At 43.7% G+C, this 16,863-nt stretch overlaps 1 protein-coding gene across 1 annotated transcript; it reads left to right on the top strand.

Annotated features, from left to right (window-relative positions):
* The first annotated feature begins 11,742 nt into the window (after positions 1-11,742).
* LOC101523774 (retrotransposon Gag-like protein 8B) lies at positions 11,743-12,202 on the top strand. Its single transcript, XM_004587731.2, has one exon. It carries the CDS (start codon positions 11,819-11,821, stop codon positions 12,158-12,160), a length of 342 nt encoding a protein of 113 aa, XP_004587788.1. The 5' UTR covers positions 11,743-11,818; the 3' UTR covers positions 12,161-12,202.
* Positions 12,203-16,863: the final 4,661 nt, after the last annotated feature.

Genomic DNA, 16,863 nt, shown 5'->3' with positions numbered 1-16,863 from the left:
ATGAAAACAAAACGAAAGCACAGCTAGCCTCTTCCGGAGATGCAAAATCATAAGCTCACACATTAATTTGAATACAATTATTTATCTATCTATCTATCAATTTGTTTGTTTGTTTTACTGAAAAGGTGGATATATGGAGAGAAGGACAGACAGAAAGATCTCCCATCCAGTAGTTGACTCCTAAAATGACCACAAAGGCCAGAGCTGAGCTGATCTGAAGCTAAGGGCCTTCTCCAGGGCTCCCACATGGGTGCAAGATCCCAAGGCTTTCCTGGGTCCACAAGCAGAGAGCTGGATAGAAAATGGAGCAGCTTAACCTCTCAGAGACCCTGAGACACAGAAACAATTCTGCTGCTCCCTCCTCATACTGCTACTCCACCTTATCCTATCACACATTCAGGAGCTGGGGGCTGTACAGGAAGTGGAAATGCCACATTGTTATGTCAGGTACACTGTTTCCTTGAAGAGTGCAGCAAGTCTCCCTGAGGTGACGTGTCTGAGAGGACCAAGCACACCTGGGTCATAGCCACCAGGCAAAGATTCTCAGCACCTGGCCAGGGAGACTGACACCCACATCAGCTGTGATGTGCCTGCCTCAGCATGAGGAGCAGCAAGGATTAAGCTCCCAGTCTGAGATAGTAAACCAGAAACTTCCTGGACTGCTGAGCTCAGTTGCAGATGCCCATGAGTTCCCAGTCTGCACTGTCACGGACAGGGCCCATTGGACCCACTCTTCCACCATGCTGCAGAATGTGCTTAGTAGAAGAGTATGTGGGAAGCCCCCAGAAAAACTTTGGAGAAAACTCGACTTTTGTTCCCCTTCACAATTCGGAAGTAAATCTTCACATTCCTGAATAATTCTCTTCAGGACATTCAAGAGAAAGCCTAGAAGCCTGACAACAAGCTGTTATGAACCATTCCCATGCCAAATTCCCCCCGGCTGATAATGCCAATGCCAATGTGTGGTTCCTGAGTGACCTCACCCAAGGCATTGGAGCACCTGATACAGAGGAAAGAGGTGGTGGGGAAGGTGATGGAATAACATTCCAGCAACAGCACTTCACATTCATATGTCTCTGGAGGTGAACACAGCTTGATCTCAGTACGAGAGAGAGGACCTGGTCCCCAGGAACAATAGCACCTGCCTATCAGATGTTTCCCTCATTTTGTAACACGGAGACAATACACCTGCAATAGCCAAGAGAAAGGTTTCCAACTGAAATTTTCGCAAGGTAAGAAGGTGATAAATGAAGTATAAATTGCAAAGCCCTCAAGAGCAATAAAGTCTACAATTCTCAAGGAGAATAGAGTGTAAGGACCTGTCCCATCACAGAAGTCTCACCTTTGCCAAGTATCAATACTTGCCACATCACACATGGCAAAGTGCTTTCTTATGAGGCCATAGTAGGTAAAGCCAACTGCTTGCATTGCTGGCATCCTACATGGGTGCCCACTTGTGTCCCAGCTTCTCCACTTTCAATCCAGCTCCTGCTTATGGCCTGGGAGTATCAGCCTAAAGACAGCCCAACCATTTGTGTCCCTGCTACCCACATGGGAAATCCAGAAGAAGCTCCTGGCTCTAGGTTTCAGCATGGTCCAGCTCTGGCTGTTGCAGCCATCTGGGAGTGAATCAGCAGGTGGAACATATGCCTCTCTTTCTCTCTCTCCTTCCCCCCCTAGTTAACTCTAATTTTCAAAGAAAAATAATTTATTAAAAAAAAAACAAAGAAAATGAGAACAATACAAGGATTCATTGAGACTAAAGCTTAGAGGTCTTCTATCTTAAAACAGTGCTTGCTTACTGACATTCAGCATGGTTCTCCTTCTCACATTGTCAAATGTCTTCCCTTGAATTTCCATGACAGAATAACCACATAGAAGTGACAAAGGCACATCAGTGAACAGGCCTCAGGAAGCCTACATACTTTCCAGATTATAGCCAATTCTATTAGGTGCTGGGCATGGAGTAGAAAAGGATGTGGCTCAGAGGAAGCAAAGTCCAGGGTCCTAGCTTATCTCTGGCTTCACAGCAGGATGCATGTGGTATGACTCACAAGGAGATGTTGCAGTGACCCCTGAGGAAACTTGGTGGCCCTGGGAAAGGAAGCAGACATTTTAAAGACAGTATTATACAACCTGTGGAGCCTGCATTGAGTTGAGGAGCAGTGACATGAATAGGAGTTAAACCAACAGCCATCATGCTCTTCTCTAATTATCTAGATTCAGGAAATGGAATGCTAATTGGCTCAACAGCACCAAAGTCTTGGACCCTTTACTTGACTCTCACAACAGTCAGGACACCCTGACACGATTCCTATTATGCCAATGATGGAATTTAGTCTTAAAACTGATTAATAAGAAAATATCACAAGATTTTTAAATGCAAACCCTAGAAACTATGAATAAAACATTAAGTGTGATGCTAACAATGTCTATAAAGCAAAGAATTGGATTGCAGCATGTATCAGATTCAAGATTCTCAGGAACACAGAGGTATGCAATACTTTCCTGGCTAGCCTTTGTCTTCAGGAATCTTACCTTTCCGTGTTCTCCCCTCCATGGTTGGTCCCTAGGTCCCATCGGTCTTATTTTCTATCAGTACTTCTGGCTTTAATTACCTTCAGAGTCATATTTTTACAACAGACAGAAAAGGTACCTTGGTAGCACTCCCACATTTCTCAGATTCCTGAAGCTCAATTTTGAGAGTCCATTCTAGACCATCTTTTTGCTGCTTATTACTGTAACAGTTTCAGTTATAATAATAAGATCAACACTTCCATGAGAAAATGTCGATATCAGGTGTTTTGAAACCAGCAGTGCCCACCCACCCACAGAAAACTGAGAAATACAGGACAGCACAGCACAGCACAGCTGGATTTCTACTTAACAGTGCTAATGTTTTCTAGCTTAGAGATTCATGGAAGGAATTTTGACATCATCCTCAGTGATACAACTGACAAGATATGAGTTCTGCCTTGTGTCCAACATCTGTCACTTTTCACCAGTTCACATTTCGCTAACTTGCCTACTCAGTCTGAATGGTTGGTACTGGCCCCACCCTCTTCACACTACAGGCTCACTAGTCCTCAAACTTGATGGACTTGATGGAGCTGGTGATTTTACAAACCTGCAAGGAATCTATCCTGAGGGTGGAAAGCCTAGGAATGTTATAGGAGATTTAAGTACTTAGAAACTCATCCCATAGCTGTCCTTTCTACATTATGTAGTAGCTCTGAAAATGTATGCCAGGATCTGATCACTAAATCATATAACCTGTACCACATAGGCTAAATGATAATGTAAGCCTGTGTCAATTATACTACAAAACCAGATATCACTGCTTTCCAGGGGCTGACTTCTCCTGTAGTAGGTCTGCCTGCTCTAATCAAACATCACAAATCATGAAACATCACACCAAAAGACCATACTGCTTTTCTCTAGAAGAACCAGAGAATTCTTTCTGTGTTGTTCTTCAGGAACAAGGCAATTGACTCATCCAAACTATGGGTAACGAACTTTTAGAGCTGACTCTGTCTTTTGCTACAGATTAGTGGAATTCATACTATGAAAGATTAAGAAAAACCAGTGTTTCAAATGGATTTGGGGGTCTTAATATCTTGTATTTTATATAAGAGCCACTATCACTTAGAACAGTTTCATGAAGAATTCCTTTTGCTAATTAATGTCACTAATACTGAATAGTTTGTTGAGAAGAAAACAACGAAAAATCTGTTTTTAACATAGTGTGTATTTAGAGTGCTCACTCGCTTGGCAAGTATACCCCTAGACTACTGCAGATAATGGATATGTAATGAAAGTTTCTTCACTCCACATTTAGTTATTGTCCAAGGCTGAGGCTCTGAAAAGACAAGATTCGTGAGGCTAGTAATTGTCCCAATTAATCACATTTTCATTTCTGTCTGTAACAAATATTCATGTCAGGCAAAATCCAAATACCAGTAGTCAATCTTGTTGATGTCTAAATGTGAAGACAATAAAATACCTGCTTTCAGACATTTATGGAGCAGGAACAGCAGCAGATTTTTTTCCTAATTATTAGATCAAACAATAGATTATACTATAAAATAAGACACAACTAAAGATACACAAAAATTTTCTCTGTATAAATTAAAATCTACAAAAAAATCTTTCAAAGACAATTATAAAGAAACCTGAGACCAAAACTCGGTTGAATGCAATGTGAGCAAGCATGTTAAATGAAAAAGTAAACTGGATCTAATCTTGGTTGGAAAAAAAGGGCTAAGAAAAATCCATGGATATTACAAACATCCATAATTTGTTCCAAAATATGCACATTGAAAACACTTTCATTTAGAAAATATATATCTAAAGGGCCTAACATGATAACCTAGCTGCTAAAGTCCTTGCCTTGCATGCTCTGGAATCCCATATGGGTGCTGGTTTGTATCCCAGCGGCCCCACTTCCCATCCAGCTCCCTGTTTGTGGCCTGGGAAAGCAAGATAGCACAAAGCCTTGAGACCCTGCACCCATATGGGAGACCCAGAAGGGGTTCCAGGCTCCTGACTTCAGATTGGCTCAGCTCCAGCCATTGCGGCCACTTCGGGAGTGAATCAACGGATGGAAGATCTTCCTCTCTATCTCTCCTCCCCTTTGTATATCTGACTTTGCAATAAAAATAAATAAATCTTTAAAGAAAATATATGTATCTAACATGGACAAATCAAAATCAAACAAGTTCAAACAACTGCAGGCAAAATCTTACATGCCATTATATTTTAAATTACTCAATGACTAGAATCCTTGCGGTCTCCATTCTCTTCAGGGTCTTTAAAGACCTACAAACTCCTGCCAATCAGACAATGAAGAAGAGATAGTGAGGTGCCTCACACACCCCAGTCACACTTGGCCAGCAAGAAGTCTGCTTCCTGCAGCATTCCCATTCTGCTGAGACTGTCTGAGACTGCAGCTGTATTTTTAAAGTATAAATAACAAAAAAAAATTAAAGAAGCATTCTTGATCGAATTTAATCATGCTAAATGCACATTTACATTATACAAAAATGTAAGAGGTCTGTGATGACCACTGGACAAATTTTGGTTATAAAGGAAAATACTAAATGTCCTTTTCCTTATTTTCACCTTAACATTAGCTAAAATTGGGGCCAGCCCCTTTTATGCCACCACTTGCAATGTTAGCATCCCATCTCAGAGTTCTAGTTTGAGTCCCAGTTACATCATTTCCAATCCAGCTCCTGTTAATCTAACTGCAAAAGCTGCAGAAGATTGCCCAAATACTAGGGACCCTGTATCCATGTGGGAGACAGATGGAGTTTCAGGTTCCTGGATTTAGCCTGGCCCAGATGGGGCCCTTGCAGTCTTTCAGGAAGTGAATTGGCAAATGGAGGCTCACTTGCGTGCGCTCTCTCCCTGTACATGAGTGCCGTGGGGATATTTGCCCCCTGAATCAGACCACTGGCTGCCCGAGGAACCCAGTCTCAGACATTTTCAGCAGACTAGGAATGCTTCAGGAAACGGACTTCCTGCTGGGATTGCGGGTGGCCTTGCTGGCAAAGCGTGACTGGGGATGTTTGAGGTGTCTCACTATCTCTTCTTTCAGTGCTTGTGGCCTAAAATGTATCTGAGTACAAAGTTTTGTTATGTCCTTTTCTAGTTAAATCTGTTTGTTTACCAGTATTTGTTCCTGTAACTCATGTTTGCTGTACTGTTGCCTGAAGCCTAGTGATTGTATCCCAAATTCCTTATGATCTATCTTTAAAGGGCTTGTGCAATTGTCTAGTTAACAAGTAACTTTCACCTGCCTGCTTGACCTGCAAAAAAAAAAATTAGTATAAAGATGCTCAGAAATACTTAACAAATTTTGCACTGATTCATCTTGCCTTTGCATCTCCGTGTACTGATTCTTCATGGCACAGTCATCACACTTTGGGTCCGGGTCCCCCCAAAAGGTTCCCCAAGAGTGCACAGGTGAGTGTGTGTCTCCCTCTTACTCTATAGCTCTTTCAAAATTGACAAATAAATCTTTCAAAACATGGAAACGATCAGAAATTATTTTTCCTTTGGGGACAATATATGAAGAAGACCAGTTCTGAACTTTAACCAAACCAAAACATAATTACCTTGTTAAATGAAACAATAAGATGACCATAAATGCAACTGATAACCATTAGCTATTATAATCCCATGCATACCCACTCAGCACATTTTCCTCATTTTCCACTGCAAAGTACAGAAATAGACTCTCTGATAACAAAACTGACAGATGGGATAGAAGTTCAAAAAAAAAAAAAAAAAAAAAAACAAGTGGTGAGATTATCCAATCAAAAGGCTCAATAAAGTAAAAGGAAAATCTGGTCCCTGGTGGTCCCATGTTGTCCTAACCCAAATAGAAACTCTGCCAGTACCTCAAAGCAAGCTAAGTAATTCAAGTCAGTTTATATTGTAAGTATTGCCATTTTAAACACATTTTCCATTCATAAATGTCCAAAAATGCTACTCAGGCCTTTTTACATATCATAGTTTCTGTGTCTTGTCATTTCTGATTTTAATCTGGCTTAATAAGTTTATTTAGGCTCAACTGCAATGGATGTTTCTCCAGGAGGCATCCCAAGCTTTATTTCTCTCACTTTTACAGGTAAATGAAAGTTGTTTATCGTTACTAGGGAGGAACATGGAGAGAAGTGAGTTGGGATGCAATAGGATGGCGGTCTTGGAGATCAGATGGCACTAGCTACCATATGATGGACCAAAAATCTGCACTTTGAATTTTGGCAGTCCAATTTAGACTCACAAAAATGTTGGAAGGCAAGGAGAAGCCAATAATAGAGCAACTCGTGGTAGCATCCCAGTATTGTTCCCAGCAATGTAATCTGAAAACACTCAACAACACTGTTCTGAACCTCATGTATTTTCCATCCTATTTATGAAAATCTTACCCCCCTACTTTAAGACTCAGTTATAAGACACTTGTTCTCTAAGTCCATCCCTGGATTTACAGTCCCATTCCCAACTCCAAGAGAAATTACTTTTTCTGTTATGTAGGATGCAAAATAATGGAGCTTCAGAGCTCAGCTACAGATATCACCAGTAAATGATCATTTAAGAGGAAACTGTACCTTGCTCCTTTTCAGTATACTATCTGTGAAGTAATTTTTGTATCTGCACTCAAACAAGGAAGTCCAGCTCACCTAGAATTGATATAGTTTGAATGTGGAGCTCATCTGTCCCCAAATGTGGAAAGTTGTGGGAAGACCCAGTCAGTGAATCATGGGGCTGGATTGCTCACTTGTGAAAAATTGTCCCTGAGAAGGTCACACTATAGCTTTGCCTCAACAACAAGGAAGATTTTTTGGTGGGGGAGAGTACATTGTATAAATATTGAACTGCAATATTAGCCTACCAATCCCGAGTATCACAGCCAAAATTAGCTCAGAAAGACAGCATCATAGTCATCCAAGAAGAAGTTTAAAGAAACAATAAAATCAAACCGTTTAAAATAAGTTCCAAACTACGATTGAGGAAGCTAAGCACTAGAGACAGATAGTTGTGTTATTGTATACCAGAGACTGGCAGTTGGGGTGTTGTGCAGTGTAAAGAACACAATGTACGAATATTTCATTTTCTAAGCGTATTTTACGAGCAGTACACATCCTCAATCATTTTAACAAGAAATGGTGAAATCAGGCATTCTTGTCACATTTCTTACATCAAAGAAAACTTTTTACAATTTTTTATAATATATATTGTCCCTTGTAGACTTTCCTTTTATTAGAATATTAACGCTTCATAAGTTTTCAAATTTGATTAAATGTAGGAAACTTTTTCCTTGAATCAACAGAATTAATTATTGACTATTTAGCCAACTTTTTAATTTCATATGATAGATTAAACTGTTTTATTTTAAATTCATGACCCTGGAATAAAACACAGTTGAGTGTGATACAGTACACTACTTCATATAGTACAAGATACTATATGCTAATATGTTGTTTAAGATAATTTTATCAGTGTTAATGCATAACAGCCAAGAAAGGTTTTCATGTCATGTTTTGCTCATAAAAACACCTATAGTGTTTTTTCTCATTATCAATTTATTTTAAAATTCATTTTTGGGGGGCCTGGTGAAAGGCTCAATGGCTATATCCACACCTAACAAATGCCGGGATAACATAAGGGCACTAGTTCATGTCCCGACTCTTCACTTCCCGTCCAGATCCCTTCTTATGGCCTGGGAAAGCTGTAGAGGATGCGCCAAAGCAGTGTGACCCTGCATCCGAGTGGGAGACCTGGAGGAGGCACCTGGACCCTGGCATCAGAACAGCTCAGCTCGGCTCTTGCAGCTACTTGGAAAGTGAATCACTGGAGAGAAGATCGTCCTCTCTGTTTCTCCTTCACTCTATATATTTGACTTTACAAAAAAAATAAATGAATAAATAGATTTAAAAACTACTTATTTTTCATTTGAAAGTCTGAATTACAGAAAGAGAAGGATAGACATAGGCAGGGATATTCCATCTGGTCGTACACTTCCCAACTGGATACAAAGACCACAGCAGGACTGGGCTGAAGCTGGGAGCCAGCATTTCTTCCCGGTCTCCTGTGTGGGGGCAGGGTACCAAGAGCTTGGGTCATCCTCAGCTGGTTTCACAATCCATAACACAGAGCTGCATGAGAAGTGGAGTAGCCAGGACTAGAACCAGCCCCACACGGGATGGGGTGCCACAGGCAAAGGATTAGCTGTCCTCAACACTTACTCTCTTCTCACACTCTAGGAACATGTGTGGAAAATCCGTATGCATTTTTCAATCAGAACATAACCAAGTAACTCAGAAAGATGCAAAGGGGCTGGAAATGCACTGCATGACTTGGCAGCCACTGCAAAGCATCAGACATTTGGTGTTGCTACACAGCCTTTTCAATTTGGCATAGTTTTAAAAACAATACATAATTTTGACTCTGTTTTCTAACTTAATATTGGGTTATAGCATTTTTCTGTTCAGTTTCCATAATTATTGTAATGGCTGCATATAATTCTTTTTTTATTTTTTAGATTTATTTATTTTTATTACAAAGTCAGATATACTGAGAGGAGGAGAGACAGAGAAGAAGTGGAGCTGCCGGGATTAGAACCAGCGGCCATATGGGATCAAGGCGAGGACCTTAGCCACTAGGCCACGCTGCCAAGCCCGGCTGCATATAATTCTATTCTAGAAATGAATAATAATGTGCAGGTGATTACCTTGTTCATTTTAAAGCTTTATTATTTTATTTGAAAGTATCAGCTAAACACACACACACACACACACAGAGGGAGGAGAGAAACAGATCTTCCATCTACCGGTTCACTCCAAGATGGCCAGCATTGTGGCAGTCAGTAAAACCACTGCCTGTGACGTTAGCATCTCATATGGGAGCTGTGTTCAAGTCCCATCACTCTACTGCGGATCCAGCTCTCTGCTAATGTGCCTGGGAAAGCAGAGAAGGACGGCTCAGGGCCCTGATCTCAGGTCCCCATCACCCATGGGAGAGCCAGAGGACACGCCTAGTTCCAGGACTTGGACTAGCCATCTCCAGCCATTGAGGCCACATAGCAGTGAACGGGCAGGTGCAAGATGTCTCCCTCTCCTCCCTACCTCTCTCTCTCTCTCTCTTCCTCTCTCTCTCTCTTGCTTGCTCTCTCTGTGACTCTGAATTTCAAACAAATAAATATTATTTTATATACCATATTTATCTATTTAATTAGGAAAGGCAGAATTACAGAGAAGGAGAGAAGGAGAGAGAAAGATTGTCCATCGCTGGTTCACTCACCAAACAGCCTCAATGGACAGACTTGAGCTGACTAGAAACCAGGAGGCAGGAGCTTCCTCTGGGTCACTCACACGGGTGCAGGGTCCCAAGGACTTGGGCCACCTTCCGCTGCTTTCCCAGGCCACAAGCAGGGAGCTGGATGAGAAGAAGTGGAACAACCAGGACATAAACTGGCACCCACATGGGATCCCAGTACATGCAAGGGGTGGATTAGCAATCAACCATTCACTACATACAAATTAAAAATATATATGTATATACATATGTTTATATTGTTCTCCATAACATGCTGTTTGAAGATATAAGGATTCATCCCACCCCCTACCCTTTCTCTCTCCCCACCAAAGAATTACTCAAAGAAAAGCAAAAAGTGCATCAGTGACAATCCTAGCTTGTGCTGCCATGAGAAAAATGCCTCAAACTGGGTGGTTGGCATGACAGAAGTTTTGCTTTTTCACAGTTTGTGCAAGCTGGAAATGCAAGAGCAGGGTGCCAGCATGGCCATGTTTTGGCGAGAGCTGGTGCCCAGGTACCTAACTTCTGGCCACAGCCTCACATGATGGACAGGGAAAACAGATGTGCAGTGTCCCGCAGGACACTAATGCCATCAGACAGTAGATTGGCTGACTCCACAACGGCAATCTCTCTCTACTGTTGTGCAGCTGGGCTTTAGTGGAGCAACCCTTTGCAGAATCCTTTTCTCTAAAGCCCAGCTGCATCGCCAGACCCACACGAGAGATGTTTTGCACTGAAACATCAAAGGGAGCACAAGCAGCCTTGGAACTCAACCAGGCAGCGGCCCCTCCGTGGAGTCAGCCCGCTGGTATGCGGCCACAGCTTCCTGGAACAGAACGTGCAGCACCTAAGGCCAGCACTCCTGCAGGGAAGTTAGTGTCTCTATGACTCTCAGCAGCAAATGCCAGACAATCTTGCCATTTCTTTGGGTCATGCTCCATAGTTCCCAAAGGTCTTACTGTGTCATTACAATTCTCCCCTTTCACCGACTTCTGTGGAATTGTGGCTTGAGCTGTGTGCTAGTGCAATTACACATCTAACCAGAAATTTTCCATACAAGAAAAGGTGGTAATAAACATTAATTGTGTCCAGTCAATAAATGAATTCTGATCTTCAACACAGATAGTCCCGAGTTCTACAATGGAGAGCTTTTCTTCGCTTTATGTTTATATATTGGCATGTGTAATATCTCCAAGTGAAGGCATGCAAACTCTCTTAGCTTGGCCTTTCATTTCATTATTCCCACTTGTGTGCAACTGCCCTTGGTGTAACTGCTCAGGACTTAGCGACTTTGCTGGGTTCTGGGCTGTATGTGCTAGTCCTGTATTTGCTGAGCAATCATGCTTGCTGTAACTGCTAAGGACATAACGACTTGCCTCTGTTCTGGGCTGTATTTGCTAGCCCTGTATTTGCTTTGCGCTGAGGTTGCATGGCAACCGAGTTTCCCAGCCAGGGCGCCAATACTACTGTGGCTCAGAGACAGGAAGAACTACTGAAATGTGTCTGGAGAACTTCACTGGGACACACACAGTCGCGGTGTGCAGGGGAAGACGTGCGGGCCACCAGCCAGGCGGGATGCCGAAGGGGCTCCCCAACTTGCACAAGACCTAAACCTAAAGTTGTCCAGGCACAGCAGATGCAGCCTCGCCAGGCACACAAGGGGTGATGGTTTCCCGCCCTGTTCCCACTTCTGGGCCACGACCCGCCTTGCACAGGCTCGCGAAGCACCACGCACGACTCCGCCTCCTGCAGGGCCTTAGGCCGGGTCCCCTGCACAGTGTCCACCCCAGGACGATCATCCCCTGCAGGCCAGCGAGCGCAGGCGCCTGCGCACTGGTGACCACTCGGGCTGCGGGAGGGGCGCGGCGAGGACCCGAGCCCTGCCCACGGCTCCGCCCCCAGCCGCCCGGGCCCGGGCCCGCCTCCCGACCAGGACTTCCCGCGACGCCTGGGCGCTGACATCCGCGCCGCGCAGCCAGCCAGCAGACCGAGCGCGATGGACAATCGCATGAGGCTGGTCAAGACCCTGCTGGCCCGGCCGCTGCGGCCCGCGGCGCGGCGCTGGAGGAACCCGATTCCCTTTCCCGAGACGTTCGATGGCGACACCGACCGGCTGCCGGAGTTCATCGTGCAGACGGGCTCCTACATGTTCGTGGACGAGAAGACCTTCTCCAACGACGCGCTCAAGGTGACGTTCCTCATCACCCGCCTCACGGGGCCCGCCCTGCAGTGGGTGATCCCCTACATCAAGAAGGACAGCCCCCTGCTCAGTGATTACCGGGGCTTCCTGGCCGAGATGAAGCGCGTCTTTGGCTGGGAGGAGGACGAGGACTTCTAGGCCGCCCGACCCGCGGGACCCGGGGGACCAGGGGACCAGGGGCACCAGGCGAGCAGGGACCCCGGGGCGGCTGCCCTGGGGAGGGTGGGCTGAGCCCGCCGCCGCCGCCCGCGCGCCCCCAGCCCTCGACCCTCGAGTCCACACCGCGCTGTCCCCTGCGCTCCCGCCCCCTCCCGCGTCGTGCTCGCCTTTGTTCCAGGAATAGTAGCGCTGCAGGCTGGCGCGGCCGCCTCGGGGCCTGGCTGCGGGGCGCGCCGCCGCCCTCTCCTGCCGGCGCAGCCCGGCCCCTCGCGGGGACACGCGGACGCTGCCCTGCCCTGCCGCTGCCAGCTGGGCTCCTGCCCCACACCGACAGGACAGACCACCCAGCGCCGGCCGCCGCCAGCTGCCAGCTGCGCCCTGTCGCTGCCAGCCTGCCAGCCTGCCAGCCTGCATCCATCAGCCCACACACCTGCACCTGCGCCTGCGCTGCCCCCGCTGCTGCTGCCGCCGCCGCCGCCGCCGCTGCTGCTGTCGCCGTCCAAGGAAGGCATCCTGCTCTGCTTAGGCACCTGGACTCACCTCCGAGGTATCTGAGCTGCCCGCGGCCCTGGGACTTGGATTCACACCGCTGACTGGCACCCCGCCTGCACCCCACCCCACCCACCCCCGCCTCCTGCAGAGGGACTGCCAGCCTTCCCCCAGGAGTGACACCATCCCCAGTCCTCCCAGAGACAGTTCCTGTTCTGGCCACGTGGCTGCCAGGGCCTGAGTGCACCTGGCCCAGCTGCAACATGGAGTCCCTCGTGTCTTCCTGTGCTCCACTGAGCTTTCCCCACAACCCCGTGTCTCCTGAAGGTGCAGCTGTCTCTCTGATGTGTGCCTTGTGTTCCACACTATGACCCTGCACACTTTCCTGCTTTTCCACACCACCTGTACAGACGCCTCTCCCTCACTTTCAATAAATGGCTAACTGTTAAATAACAGATTGGATCTCCGTGACTATGGCACCTTTCCCTCTGTGATCATGTAATATCAGTGTGTATTTTGTTTAAAAACCACATGTGGGACAGCATGGCTCACTGGCAATTCCCAAAGCCAGTATTAGTGTGCCAGTTGGAGTCCCAGCTTTTCCACATGCCATATAGCTTCCTTCTCATGCTATTATGAATGCAAGCAAGATTGGCCCAAATTGGTCTGGACAGATTTCCTTGGTTGTTTGTTTTCCCTTGGTCCATGCCTGATATTGCAGCTCTTTGTAAAGTAAACCATCTGATGAAAATATGTCTGTCCTTGTCTCTGTCTTCAGCTCAAATAAAGTGTATGATGAAGAAATCTTCCATTCCTATGCCCCAATATTTGATGGCCCCTGTGGTCTCTTCACTATAATCAAAAGATTGAGTCCTGTGTTTGTCCCAGATGAATACTCCTCTGTTGTCCATTCAATTCTGGTTTCCGAATCCTCTACACCTGTCAGAAATATTTTATATCTCCTTGGAATTGCCTCTATAAACCTCATTTTTAGCCAACATGATTTGAGAATTCAATCACAATGCTTCTTTTTTATTTTAAAATTCCATTTATTTATTTGTTTGAAATTAGAGTTATAGAGAGCCAGAGATTTCTGTTTTCTTGTCCTCTCTGCATGTATTTTTAATAGCCAGGACTGAGCCAGGCCAAAGCATGGAGCCCAGAACTTCATCCTTGTCTCCTGTATTGCTGCAGCTGTCCAAGTGCTTTGGTCATCTTCTGCAGCTTTTCCAGGCACATTATTAATTTAGGTACAAACTTGGTTACTGATACACAGTATAATACAATTTTACATATCCATATTAGGGAGAAAAAATAGTAATACAGGTTTCAGTGCAAGTGAATCTCTTACATTTACTCTCCTGAAAAGCTCTTGCTTTCTCACCTATTTCTAGGAAAAGTTAAATATTGCAAAATAGTCAGAAGTTCCTATAGTGATCTTGTAAAATAACACTGAATCTACTATAGTCCTCATTTCTAGTATGTATGGTTTTTCAAACCTTAGGTATATCTAATAAGGCAGAAGTGTTTGTTTATTTGACCAGGTAAAATTCTGTAATTCATGAGCAATGTTTCACGGGGTTGCATGTAGAACTGGAGGTACATTATCTGCCTACATTATATATGTGATAAAGCCTTTATTTCCATAAACAGTGGGGATATCATTAATATGCCATTTGACATGTGAAGGTCTTTGTAAAATCAGAGGAAACTAATTAATAAAATTATAATGATTTACATGGCAATTAAAACAACTGGAATTACATTAGAGCCAATCCCAGGCTAGACAATCTATCTGTGGGAATAAATGCTAATTGTGTTAGCTGTATTTAATGGTTGGTTTTTCAAATATTCCAATGAGGTGGTTTTGAAAGTCCTTGGAAACAGTTTAAATTGTCCAGAAAGTTCTATATATTTCCCTGTTCTGTGTCTATCTTGTTCAGGAAGTATGTAGAATGGGCTGGGGACTTGCTAGGTATCCACTGAGCCATGTTAGTAACCCCTTATTCTCAACAGTGATGCCCCTGTGGTTTTCTTCCTCTTCTTCTTTACTCTACATTAACTGTAACTCTGCAAATCCTGTTTTGTGGGCTCCAAGGAGTCTGCCTGAAAAGCAGTAACATCAAGAATATCTACATAGTTTCTATCACCCAACAAGAGGAGGAAAATAAGGCAGTAAAAATAAGTGAAATTTTTGAATGGGCTTTTTTTTAAAAAGTGCACAGGAAAGTAGCCTAAATGCCTATGAATAGGTTCTCTATATCATTACTAATAACACAAATGTAATTTGTAATACAATGAAATTATTGCAGACCAATCACCCTGCTTCAATAAATAAAAAGGAACATTTGAACTACACAATGAAGAAAATATGATAAATACAGACTTAATACTATATGAATTGATTGGAAGATTTATTTTATTTGAAAGGCCAAATTAGAAATAGACAAAGAGATCTTCCATCTGCTGTTTTACTTCCCAAATGGCTGCAATGGTTGGCCGGAGCTGAGCCGATCCTAAGCCAGAAGCCAGGAGGCTTGTTCAGAGTCTCCCACGTGGGAGTGCAAAGTCCCAAGGACTTGGGCAATCCTCCACTATTTTCCCAGGCCATAAGTAAGGAGCTGGATGGGAAGTGGAGCAAGCAGCCAGGGTGGTGATGCTGCAGGTAGAGGTTTAGCTTGCTATGCAATGGCTCTGGCCCCTTATACGTATTAATTTTAAGAAATTTTAAAGTAGGAAGAAATTATCTTAAGTGATTGAATTCAGAACAATGTTTAATTTTAAAGAGCTAAGCCTAATAGATGTGAGAATGTCTATTTTGGTTATTAGAAAATATTTTATACATTGATCTAGATGGCGGTTACTTTGTGCTTGCATGTATCTAATATGAAATTTGCCTGTGTCTATATAAAATTCATTTAGAAATGTGGTTAAGGTTTTGTAATTTACCATTAGCAATTCATATATCAATTTTTTTTAAATCAGAAAAAAAAAAACAGGAAAAGAGTCTATAGTTAGGCAAATAGTAGAATGGCTGTGGGACATTAAATACAAAGAGAAAATCTTTAAAATATCAAGGGGAAAACACTAAAATTTAGTTGACAGCTTATTTATTAACAGAGAAATTAGAAGAACACAAATTTCTATTCTAACTTTTCACATCATGGTCATTTCCAAACCAGTCTACTGTACCATTATAAATTGTTATTGGGCAACTGTCTATTTTGACACAGTAGTTATTGCCTGTTTATACCCAAACACTAGAAGCACTCACATCTGAATTTGCAGAACAATTCTCATGTAGTAACAGAAAATTTTCCTGGAAATGAATAAAATTATCATTTAAGAACTACTGTATCACTAATATTTTGATGACACTTGATACACTATTGGGTACAGAGACAGAGATATGAATGTTAGCATAACTTAACCTGGCTTGACAAGAATAATGTTTTAAATTAATGAGAATAAAATATCTTCAGAAAATAAAAAGCAGTGTTTTCAACAATAAAATATTGAAGGAGTAATCTAAATGATATATTTAGAAGGAAAATGATAACAGTAAAAAAATGGGTGTATACCAGGATCATAACTGGTAACTCATAGACAACAAACTCGAATCAGCATTAGACAATAGTTAAAATACAAAGACATATAGGGGGAATCAAGAGCGATCCTGACAACCTCTTAACAGTAGGTCATATGCACGGAGTAGGGGGGGACCCCAGAGCGGAGCAGGGGGACAGGAGGAGGCTTGTAGCCCAACCCTGAAGACTCCCGGAACCTGACCAAGGACTATCAGTACAAGCACCGAGGACTACATCCCAACTACCAAGGAGACCACGGGGAATTGGAGTGCCTTCGGAGGCCAAGAACTCTGAGGTCATCCATTCCCGCTTGGATCTACCACATGGGATGGAAGAAGTCCAAATCCTTCCTCACAGTATCCAAGGGCATCAGAACAACAGTCAAGACTCCTGAGCAGTCCACAGAAACAGAAGAACAGTAAACTTCCTTCAGGACTAGGGAGGGGAGGTTTCTGTGGTCCTCACTTGGTTCCAACTTTGGGTCCCCGCCCTCTCTTGCAATGACCATCAGGATCGCTCCGGAAACCCCTCAAAACAAACAAACAAACAAACAAAAAAAATCTAGAATAGACAGAGAACAACAAGGAAAGCTTAGAACCAGACAGG

Source organism: Ochotona princeps, chromosome X (assembly GCF_030435755.1).
Source record: "Ochotona princeps isolate mOchPri1 chromosome X, mOchPri1.hap1, whole genome shotgun sequence".
NCBI classification, from domain to species: domain Eukaryota; kingdom Metazoa; phylum Chordata; class Mammalia; order Lagomorpha; family Ochotonidae; genus Ochotona; species Ochotona princeps.
This window is presented reverse-complemented; position numbering and strand designations above follow the sequence as displayed.